Source organism: Lontra canadensis, unplaced genomic scaffold, assembly GCF_010015895.1.
Source record: "Lontra canadensis isolate GAN:19392208 unplaced genomic scaffold, GSC_riverotter_1.0 scaffold15, whole genome shotgun sequence".
NCBI lineage: Eukaryota > Metazoa > Chordata > Mammalia > Carnivora > Mustelidae > Lontra > Lontra canadensis.
This window is the reverse complement of record NW_022631009.1, coordinates 24,541,724-24,569,171: the sequence shown is the minus strand read 5'-3', so window position 1 is coordinate 24,569,171 and position 27,448 is coordinate 24,541,724. Positions and strand designations below refer to the sequence as shown.

At 39.2% G+C, this 27,448-nt stretch overlaps 1 protein-coding gene across 4 annotated transcripts in view; it reads left to right on the top strand.

The window, feature by feature from the left end:
* The first annotated feature begins 771 nt into the window (after positions 1-771).
* Positions 772-27,448, top strand: part of DPY19L4 (dpy-19 like 4) — a 61,526-nt gene continuing 34,849 nt past the window's right edge. For 2 of the 4 annotated variants that reach the window (XM_032858675.1, XM_032858674.1), the window contains exons 1-6: positions 843-1,088; positions 7,942-8,052; positions 14,781-14,905; positions 18,104-18,194; positions 19,014-19,135; positions 19,238-19,383. In XM_032858675.1, the coding sequence (XP_032714566.1) occupies positions 1,073-1,088; positions 7,942-8,052; positions 14,781-14,905; positions 18,104-18,194; positions 19,014-19,135; positions 19,238-19,383 (611 nt within the window). In that variant the 5' untranslated portion in view covers positions 843-1,072. Of the gene's footprint in view, positions 1,089-7,940; positions 8,053-14,780; positions 14,906-18,103; positions 18,195-19,013; positions 19,136-19,237; positions 19,384-27,448 lie in introns of those variants that run through there. The other 2 variants (XM_032858676.1, XM_032858677.1) reach the window with 2 other exon arrangements.

Sequence of the window (27,448 nt, the reverse complement as noted above, 5' to 3'; positions counted from 1 at the left end):
TCATGATCCTAAGGTCCTGGGATCAAGCCACACATCGGGCTCTCTGTTCGGGCGGGGAGCCTGCTTCACCTCCCTCTCTCTCTGCCTGCCTCTCTGCCTACTTGTGATCTCTGTCAAATAAAATAAATAAAACCTTTAAAAAAAAATAAAATAACATGAGCATTTTGTCAGTTCCTAAATCTACTTCCGAATACTGTTGGGGGAAAGTTCTGGTGTTTGTTGGAGAATGCCCGATGTAATAACACAAGATCGGGTACACATAGCGCAGTAAGTTGAAACTATGGTCGGCCGCCGTGGAATTATCTAAATGCATCCCGGCCCCCGCATTTTACTCTTTTTTTTTTTTTTTTTTAATAGTATCACGAAATGCGAATGTCTGTGCTTAACCAGTCTGGGACGTTATAAACACTGAGTGCGAAGTAGAAGCTTCCTTCGTGGAATGCTCGTGTCATCTAAAGTGGCCCACTAAACCACAGCGCCAACCGCGAGCATTCCGCCCCTCCGTGAAGCCGCGTAGCGCGCAAGCACCGAGGGGAGCCCCGAGCCGTGCGCTCCAGCGCTAACTCGCGCCAGCTTTGTGTCTGACACCTCGTCGGCCCTTAGCTTCCTCTCGGTCAAACGGGGCGCGGGTGTGGTCTGGGTCTGGAAGATGAAACTGATGATTTTCTCTGAGTCGAACGACAAACGCCGCGGAACCCCCGCTGGACGCCCAGCCTCAGGAAGGGCCGGGCGAAGGGGGAGGGTGCCGGGAGCCGGGAGGTGGAGGCGGGGAAGAGGAGGCCGGGAGCGCCGGCCGTGGGCGGGGCCGCCCGCGCGGTCGATTTGTCTTCCTGCCCGCGCAGGCCTGGGCGCGCCAGCAAAACGCTCCGGCCGCCCTCCGCTCCCGGCTCTCTGGTTCCTGGGCCGCCGGGCGGGACGCGGTTGGCCGAGACACCGGAGGGGGGCGGGTCAGGAAGTGGGGGCGCGGCGGCCGGGAGCGGTCTTGGGGCTGCCGAGGGGTTCGGCGACGCGGAGGGCCGGAGACTCCGGGCCGCGCGGGACCCGGAGGGGCACCCGGGCCTCCGCGGAGAACATGGCGGAGGAAGAAGGTGAGGGCTCTCGGGTCCAGCGCGCCAACTGTCGCTCGTGGTCTCGGGAAAGGGAGGCGGGGGCGCGAGGGGCCCAGAGGCCTGGGCTGCGGGCGGTCAGTGGCCGCGGCTGCGCGAGGGGTGGCTGCGTGGGGGCGGCGAAGGAGCGGGGCGGCGGCGGCGAGGGGACATTTGGGAGCGGAGTGAATGGCCCGAAGTTTTGTCCGCCTCAGTGGGAAGCAAAGGTGGAGCTTAAAGTTGGGAATGAGGTAGGGAGAGAAAAAGCTGTGTTCGTGTGTTGCGGAGGGAAGGGGGTACTCCCCGAGGGGGAGGGCTTCTAGCAGACAGTTAATGGGGTGGGAGGCGCAGTTTGGGTTAGAAGATGGAGGCTTAGGTGCTGGAGTGCATATTTGAAAGTGATAGTATTTAACCAAATGCCCTCACTCTGAGTGCCTTCTTCAGGGGTCTGGGTATACTGACAAATACGAGGTCCGGGGGTGGGGGCGGGGAGCACCCTCACGCCGAAGGTTTGGAAAGAGGCAGGAATTTGGGGTTAACGAGGTAAGATGAATTGGGAGGGGAAACTGAAGAAGGCCAGTTCGTTTATAGGTTAGGGGGAGATGGCAAAGGGCTGAGCGATGTAGGAAGTTTGGGAGGATTGGGAAGCCAGGAGTGCTTTGAGAGTGAAAGTGGATGAGCTGGAGAAAGCTTCCCATGCCCGCACACGGCCCGTGCTAAGAAAATTAATTTCTTCGGTAATATTTATTCATAGAAAATGATAGGTATGAGAGAAAAGTGGGGAGTTGGAGGAACTTATCAGCTAATGGTAGATATTACAGGAAACATTCATGGCATAATAACTTCATCATTGATACCCGTGCTAGTTTTAGGAACAGATATATTTGGTAGTGTTGCTTGACAGAGCAGTTAGATTTTGAATTCTGGTGGGAAAAATAACTTCTTACCTTCTTGAGTGCAGTTGTGAATGTGATCTCATTTAGATTTAAACCTTTTTTTTTTTTTTTAAGATTTTATTTATTTGACAGAGAGAGACACAGTGAGAGAGGGAGCACAAGAGGGGGAGTGGGAGAGGGAGAAGTAGGCTTCCTGCCAACCTGCGAGCCCCGATGGGGGTGGGGCTCCAGCCCAGGAACCAGGGACCATGACTAGAGCTGAAGGCAGATGCTTAAGGACTGAGCCACCCTGGCGACCCTAGATTTAAATCTTATTGAACCAAGAATGCAAAGAGGGAATTTCAAGAATGCAGTGGAAAGCAATTTTTTAAAAAGTGTTTTCTGCTCTTTGGTTTGCTGCCTTGTCCCTATGCTCACACTGGTTTCATATTTGACTCCTCTTTCATGAGTTTTCAGAGTGTTAAAGGCTATCTAAAGACTACCTAAAAAGGTCAAAACCAACGCTGTTTTTAGTTGGTAAGGAAGAGTGTAATTCCACTTGTTACCTTGGTTTTATCTTCTGTTGCAGTAGTTTAAGACATTTCTTTATATTTTTTCTTTTTCTGAGTAGTTTCAAATATGTGGAGTAGGTTGATAAACTAGCTTTTGTGTTTGTATGAACACTTTCACGCTTAAGCTAAAGCATGAAAAATTAATAGCTTAATACTAAAAGTCTTTAATATTATACATCATGCAAAATGAGAGATTGTTTTAGGAGATTATTGTTACACTTAATTAAATTAGTGTGATGTGGAACTAATTAAAAAGGCCATACCATTTTGTAAAATTTATTGATGGGATATAAAATGAAAAGTGATTTTTGGTTGTAGAATTACTGATAATCCAAAAGCAAATATATCTTATATGGAACAATTAATGTATTGAAGTTTTGTTAAAATATAGTTTCATTTGGCAGCTTTTTAATTCCATAAACATTTGGGTGCCTGCTGTGTTAGGTGCTGGGATATAATAATCAACAATAAATGAGTAATTATAGTCTTATTATAATAATGCTAGTAATAATATTTATAGTAAACATATCTGTGTACTAGGCACGATTCTGAGTGCTTTACATTTATTTGGCACTCTATAAATTTTTTTCAAAATACATATTATCTGGGGCACCTGGGTGGCTCAGTCAGTTAAGCGTCTGCCTTTGGCTCAGGTCACCATTCCAGGGTCCTGGAAGACAGCCCTGCATCAGGCTCCTTGCTCAGCGGGAAGCCCGCTTCTCCCTCTCCCTCTGCCTGCTGTGCCCCCTGCCTGTACACATGTGCTCTCTCCCTCTGTCAAATAAATAAATAAAAGCTTAAAAAAAAAAACCCACAAAATACATATTATCTTAAAATTAGACTAAATGGTCTATTTTAGTTGTATCTAGATGTTCCCTATACCCCCTTTTTGCTGACCATTCACATTCACTTGGGTCCTTTTCATTGTCCTGCTGTTGCTCCAGGTAAATAATTTTTTGAGAATCTCATCTTACAAAAAATGTCTTCATTGTCGCAGCAGAGGGTCAGGTTTTTCATACTTATCCTTCTTGAAATAAATGTTAGAGCAGAGAGAAGTGACAGCTTTGAGTAGAGCAGTATTAACACTTCATTTGGAAATTGCTGTGTGTTGTCTGAATGGACATTTGCAGGCCTGTTTGTAGCTCTGCTAACTATCTCATGTGAAGATCACTGGACCAGAGCCTGAAATGGCAGGTTATTTTTGTGGCTATGTTATCATTTTCATTTAGTTTGACTTTTTCTTTATAATGCTAAAGATGTAAGAAAGAAAAGGAAACTTAAATTCTATCCTAGAGTTTTCCTATCACACTGGGCATGGATCCTACTTAAAAAAAAACAAACAAATGGTGCCTGGGTGGCTTAGTTCATTGAGGTGTTGCCTTCTGCTCAGGTCATGATCTCAGGGTCCTAGGATCAAGCAAAGAGTCTGCTTCTTCCTCTCCCTCTGCCCTCCCTTCCTGCTTGTTCTCTCTCTCTCTCAAATAAATAAAATCTTTAAAAACAAACAAACAAACCAAAACCCCCAAGATACTTGCTCAGTATCTTAAAACGTATACCATCTTAGAACCAAGAAGTTATAGTGTTATAGATCCTTTATAAATAATTTATTTGTATGGCCCTTTGTTGTTCCTAATACAGATTCTTAAAGAAATGACTTTATGTATCATTTGGAAATCTGTGCAAAATTTTTGTATAAGCTCTACTGTAAATAAAATCCATTTATATGTACTAAGACTAATTTAATGTCTCTGTAAAGTGGTTATTTATGAGGAAATTTTTTAAAAAGGAAAATGATAATTTTTTATAAAGGTCACTTTTTGTGTGATACCCCCTTCCCAGTCTATCTTTATCTTAAATGTGTGCTTTTAGCCTTCCTCTAATAAAAAAGACCTACCTAACCCATTTGTAAACTACCTTAATAGATTTGTTAGCTTGTTTTCTGAAATTATCCATTTAAATTTTCAGAAAAAAATTAATACTGTCAATGTGTTTATCTTACAAGTGTGATAACTAAATAAACTTGGAGTTATATTACCCAGTTACTGTATCCTTCCTCCCATCTCCCTTCCAGCAATCCTCAGTTAGTTTCCTGTAGTTAAGAGTCTAAGGTTTATCTCCCTATCTGATTTCATCTTATTTTTTCCTTCCATTCCCCTGTGTTCATCTCTTTTGTTTCTTAAATTCCACATATGAGTGAAATCATATGATATTTGTCTTTCCCTGACTGACTTATTTTGCTTAGCATAATACCCTGTCATTCTATTCATGTCATTGCAAATGGCAAGAGTTCATTCTTTTAATGGTTGAGTGATACTCCATTGTGTGTGTGTGTATATATATATATATATATATATATACCACATCTTCTTTTTTTTTTTTTTTTTTTTTGTCAGAGAGAGAGAGGGAGAGAGAGCGAGCACAGGCAGACAGAATGGCAGGCAGAGGCAGAGGGAGAAGCAGGCTCCCTGATGAGCAAGGAGCCCGATGTGGGACTCGATCCCAGGACGCTGGGATCATGACCTGAGCCGAAGGCAGCTGCTTAACCAACTGAGCCACCCAGGTGTCCCTATACCACATCTTCTTTATCCATCCATCAATGGATATCTGGGCTTTTTCCATATTTTGGCTGTTGTAGACATTGCTGTGATAATTATTGGGATGCTTGTGCCCCTAAATCTTCATTTTTGTTGGGTACTTTTAACTTTTGCTTTATTCCAGAGCAGAGAAAAGTTAAAAAGTGTCATGAAAAAGAAATATAGTAATATCTATTAATTGACCCAGATTTATGTGCAGAAATACTGAAAATTTGGGGCGTTTGGATGGCACAGTCAGTTGGGCGTCCAACTCTTGGTTTTGGCTGGGGTTGTGATCTCAGGGTCATGGAAGTGAGTCACGTTCAACATGGAGTCCACTTGAGATTCACTGCCAGTCCCCCAATGTATGTGCACATGCTCTCTCTCTCTCTCTCTCTGAAATTAAAAAAAAACCCTCAAAATCTGAGGTGTGGCTCTTCTAATAATAATGTCATTTTTCTAATCTGTTCCCTGGCTTTAGTACTTAAGTACAAAATAAATGATAGTATAGAAATGGATGGAATCCACTAAATATACAGTTGTTTTTTTTTTAAATCATGATGCCAGTTTTAAAGATATTTTAGCAAACCTGAATTTGCTTTGAAGCTATTTAAAAATATGTACTTTTTGTGGGGGAGCCTGGCTGGCTCAATTGAAAGAACATGTGACTCTTGTTCTCGACAGTCATGAGTTTGAGCCCCACACTGGGTGTAGACATTACAAAAAAAATTAAAAATATATATATTTGTTTTTCATTTTCCACAATAAACCTAGAATCCTTCATCTGATCAGCAGCAGCAGGTTCATTCTCCTTTATTGTCTCCTCTTTTTAGACTCAATTCATAGCCTGAAGTCATCCCTAAGAGAAAAAAGAAAACTCTCCAACACTCTAGTAAGGAGGAAATAAATTCTTGAACCACATTATAAGCTTGGTAGGACAGTTTGTATCAACAAGACAGTCATAGTCTACCTTATAAAATAATTAATTCTGGGGGCACCTGGGTGGCTCAGTTGGTTAAGCATCTGACTCTTGATCTCAGCTCAGGTATTAATTTCAGGGTCATGAGTTCAGCCCCTGTATTGGGCTTCATGATGGGTGTGGAGCCTACTTAAAAATAAAAAGAGGGGGCACCTGGGTGGCTCAGTTGGTTAAGCATCTGCCTTTGGCTCAGGTTATGATCCTGGGGTCCTGGGATTGAACCCCACATTGGGCTTCCTGCTTAGTGGGGAGCCTGCTTCTCCCTTTGCTGCTCTCCCTGCTTCTGCTTTCTCTCTCTGTCAAATAAATAAATAAAATATTTTTTTAAAAAGAGATAATTAACTCTAGGAAGGAAAAGTATTTAGGTTGAATATATAAATCTTTTTAAAATATTTTTATTTATTTATTTGACACACAGAGAGAGAAATCACAGCTAGGCAGAGAGGCAGGCAGAGAGGGAGGGGGAAGTAGGCTCTCTGCTGAGCAGAGAGCCTGATGGGGGACTCGATCCCAGGACCCTGAGATCATGACCTGAGCTGAAGGCAGAGGCTTAACCCACTGAGCCACCCAGGTGCCCGAATATATAAATTTCTGTTTCATTTGGAATTTAGTTTACTGGTTTGGAGCTACTTTCTGCTTTTATATATATATATTTTTAAGATTTTATTTATTTATTTGTTAGAGAGCTCCCGAGCACAGGCAGACAGAGTGATAGGCAGAGGGAGAAGCAGGCTCCCTGCCGAGCAAGGAGCCCGAAGTGGGACTCGATCCCAGGACGCTGGGATCATGACCTGAGCCCAAGGCAGCTGCTTAACCAACTGAGCCACCCAGGCGTCCCTCTGCTTTTATATTTTTTATCAGACATAAAACGATAGTCTAATACTGGGAAATTTTCTGACAGTTTTCCACATATAGGGATATGCCTATTTCAAATATCTAAATCTATAAGACTGTACAGTGATAAAACTACAGCACTGTGAAATTCTGCAGAATTTGCAAGACTTTTTTTTTTCCATTTTACTTTATTTTTTTAAGATTTTGTTTGTTTATCTGACAGAGAGACACAGTGAGAGAGGGAACACAAGTAGGGGGAATGGAAGAGGGAGAAGCAGGCTTCCTGCATCCGGACTCAGTCCCAGGATCCTGGGATCATGACCTGAGCCAAGGGCAGATGCCTAACGACTGAGCCGCCCTGGCACCCCTTTGCAGGATTGTTTTAAAAATGAAGTATAGTTTTATGATCAATATATTTTGTTATATGCAGATTTAAAAAAAATTGTTAATCCTTGAATGATGAGTGTGGTACTCAGGTAACTAGAATAATATGCTAATGTATTTTTTTTCAAAATATTTTATTTATTTATTTGATAGACAGACAGAGAGGGAATACAAGCAGGGGGAGTGGGAAAGGGAAAAGCAGGCACCCCACCAAGCAGGGATCCTGACTTGGGACTTGATCCCAGGATCCTTGGATCACAACCTGAGCCCAAGGCAGATGCTTAACAACTGAGCCACCCAGGCACCCCTATGTTAATATGTTAAATAATATCTTGTTCCCTAGTCATTCTGGGAGGGGGTTTACTTATTTTGGAATATTTTGAAAATAACATTATTAGAGCTTGTTGATTTATCAGTAGGACTCTGAAGGCACAGGTGGAAGGCAGAACCTAAATTTCTTTCTGTATGAAAGACAGTCTGTCTAAATGAATAATTTATTTAATTGTGAAAAAAGTTAATCTTTGATACTAAAAGGTCTCCATGTGACTTTTGCCTTAGTATAATAAAAGTGGATTGGTTTGGGTTATAGAGTAGAACAACTTGGTACACATTTTGCAATAACATATTAAATTTTTTAAGGACCAACAGTAGAACTGCGCCAAAGAAAAAAGCTGAAGTCTTCAGAAAATAAGGAATCTGTTAAAGAAGAGAAAATCAGTGACACTCCAATTCCTGAAAGAGCTCCAAAACGTAAGTTAGATAAATTTGGAGTTTTTGTGTTACTGTAAAAATGGCTTTTTGTATGCTAGGTATTATATTTTATATTAATATTTTAAATGTGTATACCTGTTTTGAGATTAATTACATGGTATTATCAGCCAGCTTTGGTTTTGCTGTAGAACAAACCCCAAATCTCACTGGTTTACAAAAAATGTTTATTTCTGACTAATGTTCCATGTTGTGGCTTCAGGTTGGCTGGTGTAGCTTCATGTGTCATGAAGGAACAGCCCCTAGTTGGAATATTTTTTTTAAGACAGAGGAAAAGAGCAGGAGAATAGGCAGAGTCATGCAATGACTCTTAAATTTTCTGCTGAACTGACAGTCACTTGTACTCAGATTCTCTTGACCCAAGGAAGCATATAAACAATCCAGACAGTGAAATGGAGTATACCCTGACTACAGGGAGGCATTGCAAGTCACATGGTAGTGGGGAGAGAGATCAATAATCATTTTGTAAGAAAGGACAAAATAAGTGGGAATAATAATATAACTCTCTATCACATTCTTTCCTTTTGGTCATAAATATTTACTTTTCTCCCTCAAACAAAATACACTCACTACCTCTCTGACCCCAAGGAAGATACTCAGTCTTACTAGTCCTGGAAGCAGTCTTGAGGCCCAAGGTCATCCTATCTACATCAGGGCCAGGTATCAATCATTCTGGTCCAGATACCTATGAATTACAAAGGTAAGTTATGTGCTCTGTGTGAGGGGTCTCCAAGACCACCCCCCATGTTTGGTGATTAGCTAGAAGGACTCATAGGTCTCAGAATAGTTACAGCTATGATTTATTACAGTGAACAGTATAAAAGAAAATCAGCAAAAGGAAAAAAGGCCTAGGGCTAAAGTCTGTAAGAAACTAGGCATAAGCTTCACTGATTATTAATGGATTCACACAGGTTGTGCTTAACTCCTTCAGCGTCAAATTGGGACATTTGTCAAGTTTTGTCTACCAGGGAAGCTTATTAATGACTGCACGGAGTTGTTTTTTTTTTTTTTAAGGTTTTATTTATTCATTTAGTGAGAGAGAGCATGAGCAGGCGGAGACGCAGAGGGAGAGGGAGACTGAGAAGTAGACTCCCCACTGAGTCGGGGACCCAATGCAGGGCTTGATCCTAGGACGCTGAGATCATGACACGAGCTGAAGGCAGAGACTGAACCATCTGAGCCACCCAGGCGCCCCTGCACAGAGTTGTTTGTTTGTTTTTTTTCTTAAGATTTTATTTATTTATTTGACAGACAGAGATCACAAGTAGGCAGAGAGGCAGGCAGAGAGAGAGGAGGAAGCAGGCTCCCTGCTCAGCAGAGAGCCTGATGCAGGGCTTGATCCCAGGACCCTGAGACCGTGTCCTGAGCTGAAGGCAGAGGCTTTAACCCACTGAGCAACCTAGGCGCCCCCTGCACAGAGTTTTTATTGGTGGCTGGTCATGTATCCTTTACCTACCACATACCAAAACTGGATCCCCAGAAGGAAAGTAGCGAGCATAAACCACATTGTTTGTACAGATAGGTCAGGTACAGTAAACTAACTGATAAGAGAATGGTGGGAGCCTTCCTGAAATCCAAGTTCCCAGATTCCAACAAAGGCCCTACCTTGCAAGCAGACCTTTCTCCATAAGGCAGTTGCAGGGCTGCTATGTTAGCTTTTCTGCACATGTCCCCCTCCCAGGATATATTGTTGGACAGGGACAGGATAAGCAAAATAAATGCTTCCATTCAGAAAGAAGAAGAGTGAGAGAGATAACAGTCACTGATCCATAGCAGTTACGAAATTTCGTAACTGCTATGGATAAATATGAGGGCTCCTTATCCCGGGGTAGGGATGTTTCTTTATTAAGCCCTGGTTGTTTTCCTTGGAAGTAGCTTCCCAGTTCAGTGTTCTCTGTGGTCCTTGACTCCACCCTCTGGAGGTCCTTCCTTTTCTTTTCTTTTTTTTTTTTAGATTATTTATTTATTTTTTAAATTTATTTGACAGAGATCACAAGTAGTCAGAGAGGCAGGCAGAGAGAGCGAGAGAGGAGGAAGCAGGCTCCCTGCTGAGCAGAGAGCCCCATGCGGGGCTCGATCCCAGGACCCTGAGATCATGACCTGAGCCGAAGGCAGAGGCTTCAACCCACTGAGCCACCCAGGCGCCCCGGTCCTTCCTTTTCTATTAAACTACTGAACTGTGTATGAATATGGCTCTGGAGAACATGCCATCCTTAGAGGCTGAAAGCCTTCTCATGCTTCCCGCTGAGTAGAGAGTTGAAGGCCCATTTTAAAAAAAATGTTTTAAATTTTTTGAGGATTTTATTTGTCAGAGAGAGAGAAAGAGGGCAGACAAGTAGGGGGAGCAGCAGGCAGAGGGAGAAGCAGGCTCTTGCTGAGCAAGGAGCATGATGTGGGACTTGATCCCAGGATCCTGGCATCATGACCTGAGTCAAAGGTAGATGCTTAACTGACTGAGCCACCCAGGTGCCTCTGAAGGCCCATTTATATATATATTTCTCAAGTAAGATAAAGGCAGTAGATCATCTGTAGAGCTAGTTCAGGGGCTCGCAGCAAGGAAATTTTTTTGGAAGCTAGAAAAACAATAATCCATATTATTCAGTGATAAAACATTTTATGAAACCATTTCTTATGAATTTGTTGCAATTTTTATACTACTTTTTTATTATTTTAGGTAACAAGATTGTAAAATAGGATGTTACTAGAGGGCCTTGGTTATCAGCTACATTTGATTACATCTCTTTGATTAAAGAGGTGAATTTAGAACAGAATTATCCTATTTGCAAGCAGGAATAAAGAGGAAAATAGAGGATCCAGAATTTCTGGGACTTGTAGTGTTGAGTTAGAACTGTCTATTTTAGTTAGCAAAATCCAGAAAATTGAGAAATACCTTGACAATAAAGGTGAATGACTAAGATGAATCCTCAGGGTAAGGCTGTCGCAGAGTTTGTTAAAATATATGGGTAGATGTAGATATTTCCTAGTAAATCTTTTTAGTTCGACAAAGTACTCAGGGAAAATAACACAGCGTGTGGTTCCACAGTAGCCTAATAAGCTCAAAATACATGTAGTTAAACTTTTCCGAGAGTCGTCTAGGAAAAAAATTCTAAGTACAATGGTCCCTCCTATCCAGTAGTTTCACTTTCCATCATTTTAGTTTTCTGTGTTCACCACAGTTTAGAAGCAGATAATCCCACGTTCTGACGTGTTGTCAGAAAGTTAATAGTAGTGTAACACTACCTCAGGATACCTATGTCATTTTCCTCACTTCTTCTCATCACGTGGGTGTTTTATCATATCACATCATCATAAGGAGTAGGGTGAATACAATAAGATATTTTGAGGGCCAGAGACCATGTTCCCATAACTTTTATTACAACATATTTTTATAGTTGTATTTTATTATTAGTTATTGTTAATCTCTCACTGTGTCTGACTTTATAAATTAAACTTTATCACAGTTATGTATGCATCAGAAAACATAGTATAACTAGGGTTCAGTACTATCCACAGTTCCAGGTACCCACTAAGGATTTTGGAACGTTATCCCCCGCACACAAGGTGGGGGAGGACTTCTGTATAGTTGTTGGAACGAGGAACTGACTAGAATCAAGTAGGTAAAAAGCTGACAAGATTGTTCTTTATAAAAACAAGTGATTTACTTTTAAAAAATTAAGGTACAGGCATACTTCCTTTTATTGTGCTTCACTTTATTGTGCTTTGCAGGTATCCTTTTTTTTTTTTTTTTTTTTTTTTTAATGAATTGTAGGTTAGTGGCAACACTGTGTTGAGCAAGTCTAACAGCACCATTTCCAACCCCATTTGCTCATTTCCTGTCTCTGTGTCATATTTTGGTAATTCTCGTAGTAGTTCACACTTTATCATTATATCTGTTGTAGTGATCTGTGGTCAGTAATTATGACTCAGTGATAGCTCAGGTGATGGTTAGTATATTTTAGCAATGAACTATTTGTTAAGATATGTATTTTTTTTAAGACATAGTGCTACAGTGTAGTGTAAACTTAACTTTTATATAACCAGGAAACCAAAAAATTCACTTAGTACGCTTATGGCAATATCTGCTTTATTGCAGTAGTCTGGAAGTGAACCTGTACCATCTCTGAGGTATACTTCTATAATTAGCTTATAGTAAAATGCACAGACTCTTAGGTATTTAATTAAATGAGTTTTGACATAGGAGTACAGTTGAAACATGATACAGAACATTCCCATTACCCCGGAAAGTTTCTTTGTACCCTCTTCCAGATTTTCCCTGTACCCCCCACCCCCAAAGACAACCACTTTTTTTTTTTTTTTAAAGATTTATTTATTTATTTATTTGACAAAGATCACCAGGTGCCCTAATTTTCAGTATTTAGCTATTAAGAATAAGGCTTCTGTGACCACAATTCTACAGATCTTTTTGTGGGCGTTTGTTTTTATTTCTGTTAAGTGAATATCGAAGAGAATTGCCTGCTAAGCTTTTGGGAGAGATGTACCGTTAAAAGAACTGCCAGCCTAGATTAAAAAGGATATAACTATTCAGGTCTTAAAATGATATATACATGCAGGAAACAAGCTGAATAAGCTGTTCTTAGGGTCTCTTTCTTGAGAAGGAGTGAGTGGTTTGCCTTTGGAGGGAAGTGAGTATTTGTGACAAATGGGGCAGACCCTGATAGACTCTTTTATTTGCAAGTGTTTTCTCCTTTTCCTAAAGTGAGTTATCCATTTCTTCCCATTGCCATGTCATTTGGAGTGCATCTCTGAGGCAGTGTATACTTTGTTCCCTCATTGTCAGGCTTACTGATGTGACTCGCCTGGACCAATGGACTGTTTGTGGAAGTAGCATGTTTTGGTTTTGACCAGAAACTGTAAGAGGCATTGTATTCTCTGCCTGTTTTCCTGCTCTTTTTTTTTTTTTTAAGATTTTATTTATTCATTTGACTGAAAAAGAGAGAGAGAGAGAGCTGAAGCAAGGGGAGTGGCAGGCAGAGGGAGAGAGAGAAGCAGGCTCCCCACAGAGCAGGGAGCCTGATGTGGGGCTCCATCCCAGGACCCTGGGATTATTACCTAAGCTGAAGGCAGATGCTTAAATGAATGACTGGGCCATCCAGGCGTCCAGTTCTCCAGCTCTTACCCTCTTTCATGAGAATAGCCACTGACCCCAATCTGGGACTCTGAAGAAGATACAAGAAGAGCCACAGCTAATCTAAAGTGTGGAATTGGGTGGAGAGTCACTATGGGCCCCAAACCCACAAGTAGCATAAGTGAGAAATAAACCTGTATTTTGTAAGCCACTAGTGGCTAAGATTTTAGTTTAGCTAACCTCATAAATCAGCAAGTTGAGTTTTACAGATCTGTCAGTCATTCAGTAATCAAACATTGGGCTTTAGGCCCTTAGGCCTGTGCTTGTTATACCTAATAGCTAGGGTAGAGCAGGGTTAAATCATCCTGTGTGTAGAAAATTCACATGTGTCTTATGTTATTTCATCAAGAAATAGTTACATATATATAATAGTTGCATATGATGTTTTAAATATATAAACATTAAAAATTATTGAATTACATATATTTTAAATGGCTGTAATCTGTACTATGTAAATTATTCCTCAGTAAAGAAAAAAATTCCTTGATAAGGAAACGGCTATTGATAGTAATTCTGAATGAACCTGTATTTTTTTCTTTAGATGTTTGGTAGTACATACCTTTTATTATTTTCCTTGAGTAATAGGCTTTAATGTTTGAAATCTTTTTTGGTTTATAGAACTGGACAGATAGTGCAGAGTTCACTTCTTACACCCTCCCTCTGCCCACACATAGAATTTTCCCTTTTATTAACATTTTGTATTAGTATGGTATATTTGGTACAGTTAAGGAACCAGTATTAATACACTATTTTTATTTTTTATTTTTTTAATTAACATATAATGTATTATTTCCCCAGGGGTTCAGGTCTGTGAATCATCAGGCTTACACATTGCCCAGCACTCACCATAGCACATACCCTCCTCAATGTCCATTACCCAGCCACCCACCCTGTCTCTACCCCACCTACCCTCTAGCAACCTTCAGTTTGTTTCGTGAGATTGAGTCTCTTATGGATTGTCTCCCTCCCAACCCATGTTTTTTCATTTTTTCCCTCCCTAACCCCCATGACCCCCCGCCCTGCCTCTCAAATTCCTCATATCAGAGAGATCATATGATAGTTGTCTTTCTCTGATTGACTTATTTCACTTAGCATAATACCCTCTAGTTCTATCCATGTAATTGCAAATGGCAAGATTTCCTATCTCTTGATGGCTGCATAGTATTCCGTAATATACTATTTTTAAAAAAGATCCATACTTTATTCAGATTTGCTTAATTACCAAATTTCCTTTTGCAGTTCCAGGATTCCACATGACATTTAGTTGGCATGTCTGCTTAGACTCTTTTGGGTGTGGCAGTTTTTTAGGTTTTCCTTGTTTTTGGTGACCTTGACAGTTTGAGGAATACTGGTCAGGTATATTTAGGATGTCTTTCTTTTGGAATTTGTCTGTTTTTTTTCTCATTAGACTGGGGATATAGGTTTTGGGGAGGAAGAACACAGAATTAGAATGCCATTTTCCTCACATCAAGGATACATACTACCTTTTAATTACTTTTTAAAAATAGAAGTGCATTAATATAAATATCATCTACATCTGATTACTTTTAATATGCTTTTTCAGATGTATTATTTCAGCGCTTTGCAAAGATTTTCATTGGCTGTCTTGCAGCAGTTACTAGTGGTATGATGTATGCTCTCTATTTATCAGCATACCATGAACGGAAATTCTGGTTTTCCAACAGGCAGGTAAGAAGAAAGAATTTTGAGCATATGGAAGTTGTTTGCGGAGTATTTAACTTTAATCTAAATATTGTGTTTTTCAGGGAGCCAAACTATATGTGTGATAAGTATGACAAGTGCTTTCTTATGTACAGTCATTAGACACAAAATGGTGTAGGAGCTGTTTTGAGAACACAGTCAAAACATCAACCTTGAAAAATGTAATACAATGTGTTTCCAGGCCATGGAATAAAAACTATGAGGGTGCTTTTTATTTATTGTGCTACTAATCTATCAGGGGCTTTTTTTTTTTTTTTAAGATTTTATTTAGTTATTTATTTGACAGACAGAGATCACAAGTAGGCAGAGAGGCAGGCAGAGAGAGAGAGAGGAGGAAGCAGGCTCCCCGCTGAGCAGAGAGCCCGACGTGGGGCTCGATCCCAGGACCTTGGGATCATGACCTGAGCCAAAGGCAGAGGCTTTAACCCACTGAGCCACCCAGGCGCCCCTATCAGAGGCTTTTAATGACAGTGAATGTTACCAAGTTTAGTCATACTTTTACTAATTTTGGTAGTTTACATTTCAAAAACATTTCAGCAGTAATATTTTAATTTTTAGATTACATGATTAGAATGTTTTGGGGGCATGGAAATGATTAACATGCGTGACAGTATTTATTAAGATGTCTCTTCATATTAGTATGTTTAATGTCTGGTTTTAAATCATGTGTATTCCACAGACCCTTTAGTCACTGTAATTACTTAGATAATTCATAATTTAGCCTTTGAGTAAATTTGTTCTCAGACTTTCCTTCACAATCAGATATACCTTTCATGGATTGATAAGGTTCACAGAGTACCACTTGACTCTAAAGAGTTTTGTTTTCTTTTTTAGTCCAAACTGTTTTGTTGTTGTTCTTATTTTTGAGCAGCCATTGACCTCATCCCACCAAAACATTTAGCTGAATAATTGCCTGTATTGATTTGACAAAAGCTATTACTGTAGCATATCCTATTTCCTTGATAATACTGGATGTACAATAGAACCATCTGATGAGCTTTTAAAAAGTTCACATATTCTTAGGTGGGGTAGCAGGAAATGTCTAGGATCAGTGTTTTAAAATATGTCCAAGCAATTCTGTTGGGTAAGCAGCATGGAGAACAACCAAAGATTTGAAAATATAGAAGGCATGCATCAAAAAATACTGTGTTTTTTTTAAGACTGTATGAGTTAGGAACGTTGACTTTACCTGGGAGCTTTTTTAGAATTGCAGATTCTCAGGCCCTACTTTAGAATCAAAATCTAATCGGAGATCTTTTTTTTTTTTTTTTTTAAGATTTTTTTTATTTAGCAGAGAGGTAGCGACAGAGCACAAGCATGCAGAGTGGTGAAGGAGAGGGAGAAGCAGGCTCTCCACTGAGCAGGGAGCCCCATGCGGGGCTCGATCCCAGGACCCCAGGATCATGACCCAAGCCAAAGGCAGCCACTTAACCCACAGAGCCACCCAGTTGCCGCTAATCAGAGATCTTTTAATAAGATGTCTGAAACTCATATGCACATTAAATTTGAGAAGCAGTGATCTAAAGTTTATATCTTTGAAATCCTAGAAACAAATCTGTTTCCATTCATAAAGAATCATTTTAAGGAAATTTATCTGATTTTTGTTGTTAAGGAAATTTATTTTGATTAATAAGTTCTAAATGGGGAAAAAAGTCACTGGTCAAATAGATCTAGAAAAGATTTCTTCCTAGAGATTCACAGTTGCATAAGGTATACTGGTACTCTGGGAAGTCCTAAAGAAACCCATTTTCTTGAATGCTGCCTTTGCACAACTTATTTAACTATAGAACTCTTTGGGTAATACCCATTTATATCTCAGGAAATTCTGTTAGCCAAACTTAGGAAAAACTGCTCTGATATCTTTTACATTAATTGATAAGTGTTATGCATGAAAATAAAGGAGTTTCATTTTCAGAGACTATAGATTTACAAAAGCTTGATTTATCATGAAATGCACAAGGTTTTTCATGGTTTTTTAATTACCTATATAGCCCAATTTTTTAATAATAAGTTTTTAAAAGTTTTATTTATTTTTAGAGAGCAAGAGAGAACATGAGTTGGGGGATGGGGCAAGGGTGAGAATCACAGACTCCCTGCCGAGCGTGGAGTCTAATGTGGAGCTGGGCTCAATCTCCTGACCCTAAGAGGTCATGAGCCTTCTCAGGACCTGGGCTGAAATCGAGAGTCAGATGCTTAACTGACCAAGCAACTCTGGTACCCTGTATAACTCAATTTTAGGAACTTAAGATTTGCCTCTATTTCTGGAATTTCTTTTGAAAAGCACTGATTAGTTGTTCTTGCTGTGGAAAAGAGTTAAGGGCTTGTTGTTCTGGATATTTAAGGAAGTGGAAAAGCAATAAAAAATACTGATTTCTTCTTAAATTTTTCTTTTTTATTATGGACTTTAACACTTCAACCATCTTTTTTTTTTTTTTTTAGGATTTTATTTATTTATTTGACAGACAGAGATCTCAAGTAGGCAAAGAGGCAGGCAGAGAGAGAGACAGGAGGAAGCAGGCTCCCCGCTGAGCAGAGAGCCTGATGCGGGGCTCGATCCCAGGACCCCGGGACCATGACCTGAGCCGAAGGCAGAGGGTCCAACCCACTGAGCCACCCAGGCGCCCCTCAACCATCATTTTTTATTACCTGCCTTACTATTCTTTCTGTCCTTGGGGCATTTTTTCTGGTTTTCCTTCTAGATTTTCATTATATATAATAGGTAAATGCCTTATGAGCTACAATCCATTTTAAACCTTAGGTGTTTCTTTCTTTTTTTTTTTTAAGATTGGTTTATTTGAGAGAGAGCATGTGAGCAGGGAGAAGGGCAAAGAGAAGGCAAAGAGCTCAGTCTCTGAGCACAGAGCCTGATGCAGGGCTTAGTCTCAGGATTCTGAGATCACGACCCAAGCCCAAATCAAGAGTTGGACACTTAACTGACTGAGCCACCCAGGTGCCCCAAACCTTAGGTGTTTCATTAAAATAATTGTCAGATTATTGAAAAGTTTAACTCCTTAATGTGGCCACTAGTGATTAAAGGAAAATTCAAGCATGTTTCTTTGAATAAAAGGATAAATAAATAGCATTAATTTAGAAGATGAAGAGAAAGAAGATTGCAGGTGAAATTTAGGATACTAGTATTTAAATAATCATTTCATTTTCTTTTAGGAACTTGAACGAGAAATCACATTTCAAGGTGACAGTGCCATTTATTACTCTTATTATAAAGATATGTTAAAAGCGCCCTCATTTGAAAGAGGTATGATAACCACATTTGTATTTTTTTTTTTTTAACTGTACCAACATGGGGCTTAAGCTCAGGACCCTGAGGTCAAGAGTCTCATGTTCTACCAACTGAACCAGCTATGTACCCCCCACATTTGTTTTGTTTTTGTTTTTTTTTTTTAAGATTTTATTTTATTTGAGAGAGAGCACAGGATGGGAGTGGGTTGGAGGGAGAGACAGACTTCCCTGCTGAGCAGGGGTACGATTTCTGGACTCCATCCTGGGACTCCAGGATCATGACCTGAGCTGAAGGCAGTCACTTAACCAGCTGAGCCACTCAGGTGCCCCTACACATTTTTTTATATATATATATATATATATATATATTTTTTTTTTTTTTTAAAGATTTTATTTATTTATTTGGCAGACAGGGATCACAAGTACGCAGAGAGAGAGGAGAAAGCAGGCTCCCCGCTGAGCAGAGAGCCCGATGCGGGGCTCGATCCCAGGACCCTGGGATCATGACCTGAGCCGAAGGCAGAGGCTTTAACCCACTGAGCCACCCAGGCGCCCCCTGCACATTTATATTTTTAATAACAACACTTCTCTAAAATAAAACATTGTTCTACTATGTGGGAACCCTTGAATTTGGAGATTTGTATTAGAGTACAAGTATTATTCTTTCTTATACTTAATAAAAGCATTGGAAAAATGAGGCACACTCAGTGTATCTTACTTTGAGATTTTTCTTTGTAATTATTAAATATTTAAAATATTTAATGATCTGTGAATGACATGTTTAATTATTGTAAAGCAGAATAAATAATCTGGAGAAAAATTTTTCTGTCTTTAGGTGTTTATGAATTGACACACAATAACAAAACTGTATCTCTGAAGACTATAAATGCAGTGCAGCAAATGTCTCTGTATCCAGAACTTATTGCCAGTGTTTTATATCAAGCAACTGGTAGCAATGTATGTTTTCTTTTGACTTTAATATTTATTTTCTTACATATTTGCAAATAATTAAAATTATGTAATGTCACTGTATTATCTCCTCTTTTTCCCCCCAATTAGGAGATTATTGAGCCAGTTTATTTCTATATTGGCATTGTTTTTGGATTGCAAGGAATATATGTTACTGCTTTATTTGTTACAAGTTGGCTTATGAGTGGAACATGGCTAGCAGGAATGCTTACTGTTGCATGGTTCATTATTAACAGGTAAGAAATGGTTTTTAAATTAAATTTTACAGTTTTTTTTTTTATGGCTGTGGTATTTGGTTCTAAAAATGCCACCCCCCAAATATTTCACACCCTAATCCCCACCTGTGCATAAGATGAGATATTATTCCTGTGATTGTTATGTTAAATGGCATAGTTGATCTTAAGGTAGGAAGATTTCCTAGTGGACCTGATCTAATCAATCATATGAGCCCTTAAAGTTGGAGATCTTTTTACATCTGGTGCAGAAGGGCAAGTCAGAGATATTTGAAGCATGAGATGATGGATTGCTGCGCTGTTGCTGTGAAGTGAGGAGGAAATGAATTTTGCCAATAACCAGTGACCCTGGGAAGGACCACGAGCCCTGGGATGAGAACAGCAGCCCTGACTGATGTTTTGATTTTAGCTTAGGGAGACCCTGAGCAGAATATTCAGAAATACTGGGATAGGTTTGTGAGCTAATAAATTTATGTTGTTTTAAGTCTATACTTGTGTGGTCATTTGTCATGCAACGACTGAAGTATAATACATCTACCTTACATCTCTCTTTTATCAGACATAGTAACATTGGTATACATGGATGTGCCTTTTCTTTCCTCTTTTATTTAAAACTGACGACATGATTTTGTGAAAAGGAGAGGCATCACATATATCACTATTAAGTTAATCACCACAGATAAGGATTCTATATTAATCTATCACAGAGTGCTCTGAATGAATAAACCCATCCCTTTTGGTAATCAAAGCATCCCCCTTTCTTTAATTGTGAGTAAAAAGAGAGTAGGCAGTGGGTGTTTAGAAATGGAGGGCTGATTTGAGACATAAAAATTTTCTTGGCATTGGTCAGTGTCTAAAGTTTAGTTTTAAAGGATGGATATTCTTTCTTTCCATTATACTTTTCTCCCCTAATACTTACCATGACTAAATTTTTAAAAATGAAACATTCTGTTACAACATTTTCTTTTGGCAATTGCTAAATAAAAAATACACTTGTTTCAAATTATTGAGACTCAGCATTAAGATCTATAGCTCTTACTGGGCTTTGTTTATATTTAGAGTCACATGTTGCCAGTAATTTGATATAAAGGATTTTTTAAAAATCTTCTTTAAGGGCACTGGGATGGCTCAGGCGGTTAAGCATTGGGTTAAGCATCTGACTCATGATTTCAGCTCAGGTTGTGATTTCAGGGTCATGAGATTGAGCCCTGCCCAATTTTTTTTTAAGTAAGCTGTATGGCCCAATGTGAGACTTGAACTCAAGACTGTGATCAAGAATCCAGTGCTCTATTGACTGAGCCAGCAGGTGCCCCTCCTTAATTCTTTTAAGCCCTCCATAATCCCTTTTTTTTTTAATTGAAGAGACCAGTTAGTTGTCCTACAGAATGTCCCACCTTAGGGATTTCTCTTTTTGCTTTCTTGTGGTGTCATCTAGTTCTTTCCTCTTTGTGTTTCTATAATCTGGAAGTTATATCAAAGGCTTGATGAATTCAAGAGAACAATTCTAGTTAGAATGTATCATAGATTTAAAAAAATCATAGATGATGGGTTTTTCATGTTCCATGATATTAAAAGTTACATGGTATTTATGTGGCCTACTTCTAGAGAGTCTGAGATTGACTGCTGGTTTGGGGCGATGACAGATCTCTTCATGACTAGAATATAATTTGTGTGGTGCTTTGGGGTACCACATGAATGTCCTTTTTAACACTAACCATTTACCTAAGGGTTGTAACTCCCGTTGCTAATCTTTGCTGAAATTAGTGATTACATCAGGGTTTATTAAATTATATTTTTCTTTTTTTTAAGATTTATTTATTTTAGAGAGAGAGTGCAAATAAGAGGGGGAGAGGCGGGGGAGAGAGAGGGGGGAAGCAGACTCCCTGCTGAGCAGGGAGACCAACTTAGGGCTCAATTCCAGGACCCCAAGATCATGACCTGAGCCAAAAACAAGAGTTGGATGCTTAACCAACTGAGCCAACCAGGTGCCCCTTAAATTACATTTTTCTGTTTTCATTAGCTATATTCTTCATTCTTAAAAGGTAGAGTTTTTCTTTATTTTCTTTCTTTTTTTTTTTTTTTTAAGTAGGCTCCATCCCCAGAACACAGGGCCTGAACTCAAAATCCTAAGATCAAGAGTTGGATGCTTTACTGACTGAGCCACCCGGGCGTCCCTAGAGTATTCATCCCTAGAATATTTCTTAATTAACCAGGGTTCTTTGGTTACCTTTAAATTCAGTTACTATTAGAAAGTCAGAAAAATGCTTAATTTCACTTTACCCATTTCTAGGAAATTGTTTAATGGCTGCCTCATATAGTGATAAAGCAAACTTTCTGGTATTCTTTAAAAAATATATTTTTAATATAGTTATATATTTAATAAGTTATGTATATATATATATGCACATGTATATATGTGTGTGTGTGTATGTGTATTTTAAAGTGGGCTCTACCCTCAACATGTGGCTTGAACTCACAACCTTGGGATTTAGAGTTGTGTGCTCTACTGACTGAGCCAGTATGTCTTCTTTTTTTTGAGCATTGGTATGCTCTTTTTTAAGCATGTTTTTCTACGTTGGGATTTTCATTGATTGAATACTGCTAAATCCATTACCACCAATGTTTTTGTTGTTCAAGTTCTTACAGCTTTGGTTAATACAAGTCCTTTCAGGCTAACTGCTGTTCTTTTACCACATCTTCATTAATTTTTGAAAGCTCTATTGTTTTCTGGCTCAACAAGGTGAGCAGGATCAGCTTATACATTCCCTGTGAAAGATTTGGAATTAGTCACTTCTCTATGGAGCTTTAGTTCCTTTTAGTATAGACTAATATTAGAGAATCTAGTGTAGATGCTACAAGGATAAGATGATTTCTTGTTACATCAGAAAAGTGCTTGTTAGAGAATATTTTAAGTTGCCGTGCACTTTTCTAAAATTCTATTAGGATTCATTGTTAGAAATTTAATAGTCCACTCAAAGTGTTTCAGAACTCATAGACTAGGTCTAGGAAGTCTTGCTTTTTAGAATGAAATTTATTTAGTACAAAACTGGCATTTACAATAATTGAAGAATTGCTTTCTTGATTATGTGATGTGTTAGTTATTGCTGCATATCAAATCAGCCTAAAACTTAACAGCTTAAAACAATAACCATTATGTCAGTTTCTGATGATCAGGAATCCACAGTGGTTTAACTGAGTGGTCCTGTTTCAGGACCCGTTTTTGAGGGTACAGTCAAGAGTTGTTTAGGATGGGGCACCTGGGTGGCTCAGATGGTTAAGCGTCTGCCTTCACTTGATCCCAGAATCCTGGGATCAAGCCCCGCAGAGGGCTCCCTGCTCAACTGGGAGCCTGCTTCTCCCTCTTCCTCTGCTGTTCCCTCTGCTTGTGCTCTTCTGCTCTCTGCCAAAAAAGTAAGTAAAATCTTTAAAAAAAAATCTTAAAAAAAAAAAAAGTTGTTTAGGGTTATAGTCATCTGAAGGCTTGACTGGCCTGAACTGTCTACTTCCAAGCTCATTCATGTGACTTTTGTTGACCTGGAAGGCCTTAGTTTCTCATCACATAAGCCTCACCATAGAGCTGCTCACAATTTGGCTACTGGCTTTCTTTAGCATGAGTGATCCAAAAGAGTGTGGAGTGAGTGTGCCATCATGGAAGTGAGATCTCTTTTATAACCTAATACCAGAAATGTTAGGACATTACTCTGCCATGTTCTGTTGATCATGCACTGACTTTGGTGCATTGTGGGAAGAAACTACACAGGATTTTAATACGTTGCAGACCATCTTGGAAACTGGCTACTACAGGCAGCAGACTTTCTTTTTCTTTAGGTGGGCTCCATTTCCTCCATGTGGGGCTTACACTGAGGACCCTGAGATCAAGAGTCACATGCTCTTCCAACTGAGCCAGCCAGGCACCCTAGTAGTGAATTTTTAATGTTCATTTTGTTTAATTTCTAGACTTTATCTTTATCAGAAGTTTGAAGAGGAAGCCCAGGCAACTTTTCCGTGTAAGAATAACAGCATTAAAGAATAATAGGAGTCCTTGTCAAATAGAGTATTTTAGAGACACTTAGAATTAGAAGGAAATTGCCTTATTTCATTGTACAGTGTGTATCCTGGGGAGCTAGAGCTGGAGTTAGTAGAAAAATTAACCTGATATGTCCTACTAAAATGTATCCTTTGGCAATTAAAACATTCTTAGCAAGTAGTTTTTATTTGTTTTGCTCTTTGTTCATTTTTCATTGGTATATATTTTATGCTGCAAAATATATTTTGATGCTATGGAAGAGAATATGCTTTTTCTATTCACCAGCTCTTGTTTAAGATTATTTATTTATTTATTTATTTATTTGAGAGAGACAGAGTGCATGCATGTGAGTGAGGTTGGGGGACGGTGCAGAGGGAAAGGGACAGAGTCCCAAGCAGATCCACACTAAGTGTGGAGCCCAATACAGGATTTGATCTCACACCGTGAGGTCACGACCTGAGCTGAGCCACCCAGGCACCCCTATGCACCAGCTTTGGAGTTTATATATGAATGTCTAGAAAAGTATAAAAAGATATTAGTCATTCCGTCATATTATTGGTGTTGGTAATTGTATTTTGTGTTACATGTTCCTTAATACCAGAAGGGGAAAGCAGGATTATAAAACCAAAAGATGTAGGCATACTAGAAAATTCGAGGAAATTTTAGGAAACCACACTGTATAGACAGTAGTGGGGGAAAAAAATCAGGAGTAACTTACTCCCTTATAACAGATATATCACAAAAATGGGCTCACCTGAGACCTGGCTTCACATATAAACAATATGGAACAGTCCCTGCTGATCTCCTAATCTACAAATATATATCTGGGTATCATTTCAGTGGGAACATCTTTGTATTTGAAGGGCAAAGAAAAAAAGTGCATGATTAAAAGTGTATATTAAAGTTGGTCTTTGGGGGCGCCTGGGTAGCTGAGTCAGTAAAGAGTCTGCCTTCTGCTCAGGTCATGATCTCAGAGTCCTGGGGTCAAGCTCCACATCAGGCACCCTGTTCAGTGGTTAGCCTACTTCTCCCTCTCCCTCCACCCCCTCCTCCTGCCTCTTCTTTCTCTCAAATAAAATCTTTAAAAAAAAATAAAGTTAGTCTTTGGCCCCCACCCCAAAATAATTTTCATTAGTAATAATAAAGAGGTAAGATGCGAGGAAATGCACATGTTCTAAAGGTGTAGCTAACAAAATAATGGTGACATATCATGCTGGTTCTGTTGTGATGCTATTGGTATACTCAGAATACTCACGCATGTGTAAGCTTTTTCAATATAGGTGATAGTCTTTCCCAGGAATTCTATCTTATTGCAAGGCAGTAATCCAGAAAAGGACAATAATACAAAAAATTAGAAAACCATCTAAATAGAAGAGAATGGTTAGGTAAATTGTGATACATCAGTGCAAGGCAATATGCTGCCATCAGAAGTTATACTGATACTGTGTAAATTTTTTTTTAAGATTTTTATTTACTTATTTGACACAGAGAAAGAAATCACAAGTAGGCAGAGAGGCAGGCAGAAAGAGAGGGGGAAGCAGGCTCCCTCCTGAGCAGAGAACGTGATGTGGGGCTCTATCCCAGGACCCTGAGATCATGACCTGAGCTGAAGGCAGAGGCTTAACCCACTAAGCCACTGAGGCGCCCCTATGTAAATGGTTTTTAACTTTCACACGTTATGCATTGATATGCCAAACTGTTTTATATGTTATCCAACTCAACATTTCTCAAACTTCAGTTCTGTATTTTCATGGGTTCCATGTATTTACTTAAATAATTTGAATTATAATGCTGTTTATGTATAAAACTAGGTAATTCTCTGAATGCTTACGCTGCTTATGGTATTATAAAACCGAAACCAATTTACTAATGAAATAATCAACCAGGAAAATAGTAACTGAAAAGATTAATGTGAAAATGATATTTTGCTAGAACCAGATTTCTACTCTCAGCATAAATAAGCTACCCTTCCAGGAGGTTCTTTTGAGTGTGGCAAGCCTGCACAGGTGGGTACTGTGAGAGGACTCACTTTTCATCCTGTTGCTCTCTTCAGTCCACTATAAAATCTTTTTTTACCACAGTGATCAAGACATCATTTTGTTTTTATTTGGCAATACATCATTTAGTATTATAATCATCTCTTTATTTTTCCTGATTAACTCAAGCCAATTGAAGTAGTCCTGCGTTGCCAGCTAGATTGTTAACACAAACATGGAAGTGAACCCTGAAATCTTTTGGCAATAGTGAATTACAAGGTAGTCATCCAGATGATCCAGATTATGCTTATACTATGATGTGTATAAAATGAAAACTCAGGGGGCTCCTGGCTGCTCAGTAGAGCCTGTGACTCTTGATCTTGCGGTCATGAGTTCAAGCCCCATGTTGGGTGTAGAGATTACTTTAAAACAAAAATGAAAACAAAAAAACCTTAAAATTAAACTCAGAGCTTGCTAATCTCTGTGAATGTATCTATAGGCCTATGAACCCTAGGTGATTTTAGTTACTTGAACTGCTGGTTTGTGCTGCTGTTAGACTCTGCCACTGGGGAGAAAAATTGGGTCTCATTTGACCCAATTTGATTTGCTTCTTACTATTAGCCTTCTGGTCCTCACAACCGCCAAGCATGGTGAAGGCAAGAGAGTAGCTCAGGTGTTCGGAAAGTAGCAATGGGAAGGCCTGTCCTGGTGAAGAGAATAACCGACAGAGATCTTACTCAGTTTTTGTTGCAATAACTTCCTTTCTCCAGTGCAGAGTTTTAAAGGTTTCCCTGCAGTGATCTGTGACCTGGACAAGGGTAGTGAGTGAACCTTCAGAGAGGTGAGTGTCAGGTCTATTTTCCCAATTCTGGGCTGATGGAGTGGCTTGTGGAATCCTGATTGAGAATAGAGAATTCTCTCCTTCCTCCCTACTTCCTGCCTCATGACACGAGAAATCTCCTATTTGTCTGTAAAGAGTTAACTTTCATAAATTTTTCAAGGATATTATATGAAAATAGATGGTCTTTAGGATAAATGATGTTCAGTTGATAGTATTGGAACAATCATCTGGAAAATACAGATACTAAAATAAGCTCCAAATGGATTAACATTAAAAGTAAACAGCGAAACCAATAATTACTATACAGAAACATTGGTCCATGTTTTTTGTGGTGTTTTTGGTGCAAAAGGTAGGGGCGCCTGGGGGGCTCAGTTGTTAAGTGGCTGCCTTCAGCTCAGGTCATGATCCTGGGGTCCTGGGATGAACCCTGCATCGGGCTCCCTGCTCAGCAGGAAGCCTGCTTCTCCCTGTCCCACTCCCCCTGCTTGTGTTCCCCCTCTGTTAAATAAACAAATAAAATCTTAAAAAAAAAAAGTGTTTTTATTAAAGCACAAGGACAGGACCTGTGGGCGGAAGGAGCTGCTAACATTGGTTCATGTTTTGAAAATCTTTGTAAAACGTAGTATCAGAAACAGTATAAGTATATAACAATAGAAGTTGGTTAGATTATCATTAATCTATATAATGATGTGTCATGACCATTAAATATTCTTTAAGTGTATTTAATGATACGTAAGTTATGGAAAGATGATCATAATATATCATTAAGTGAAAGTAGTTCATTACGGAATTATAAAAGAGCCAGTCTAATATCGTTTACTAGGTTGTAGACACACTGCTAAGTTCTTTACAGCTTTTATTTCATTTGATCTTCACATATGATCCTGTTTTTTCATATATATGTATTCAATCACATATACATTTGTAGAAGACAAGTTTTCTTAAAATACTTTTTAACAGTTTTATTGAGGTACAACTGACATAAAATGTATATTTAAAGTGTATGGTTTGATCAGTTCGGGCATTTAGACACACTCATGAAACCATCAACAAAATCAGTACAATAAACATCTGTCATCCCAAAAGTTTCTTTGTTCCCCCCTGGTAATGCTTCCTTCTTTACTCTTCTTACCCCAGCTCTACTAACTGTCCCGTTGTCTTCAGGAAACGAATGATCTAGTTTCTATCATTATAATTAGTTTCCTAGAATTTTATGTAATGGAG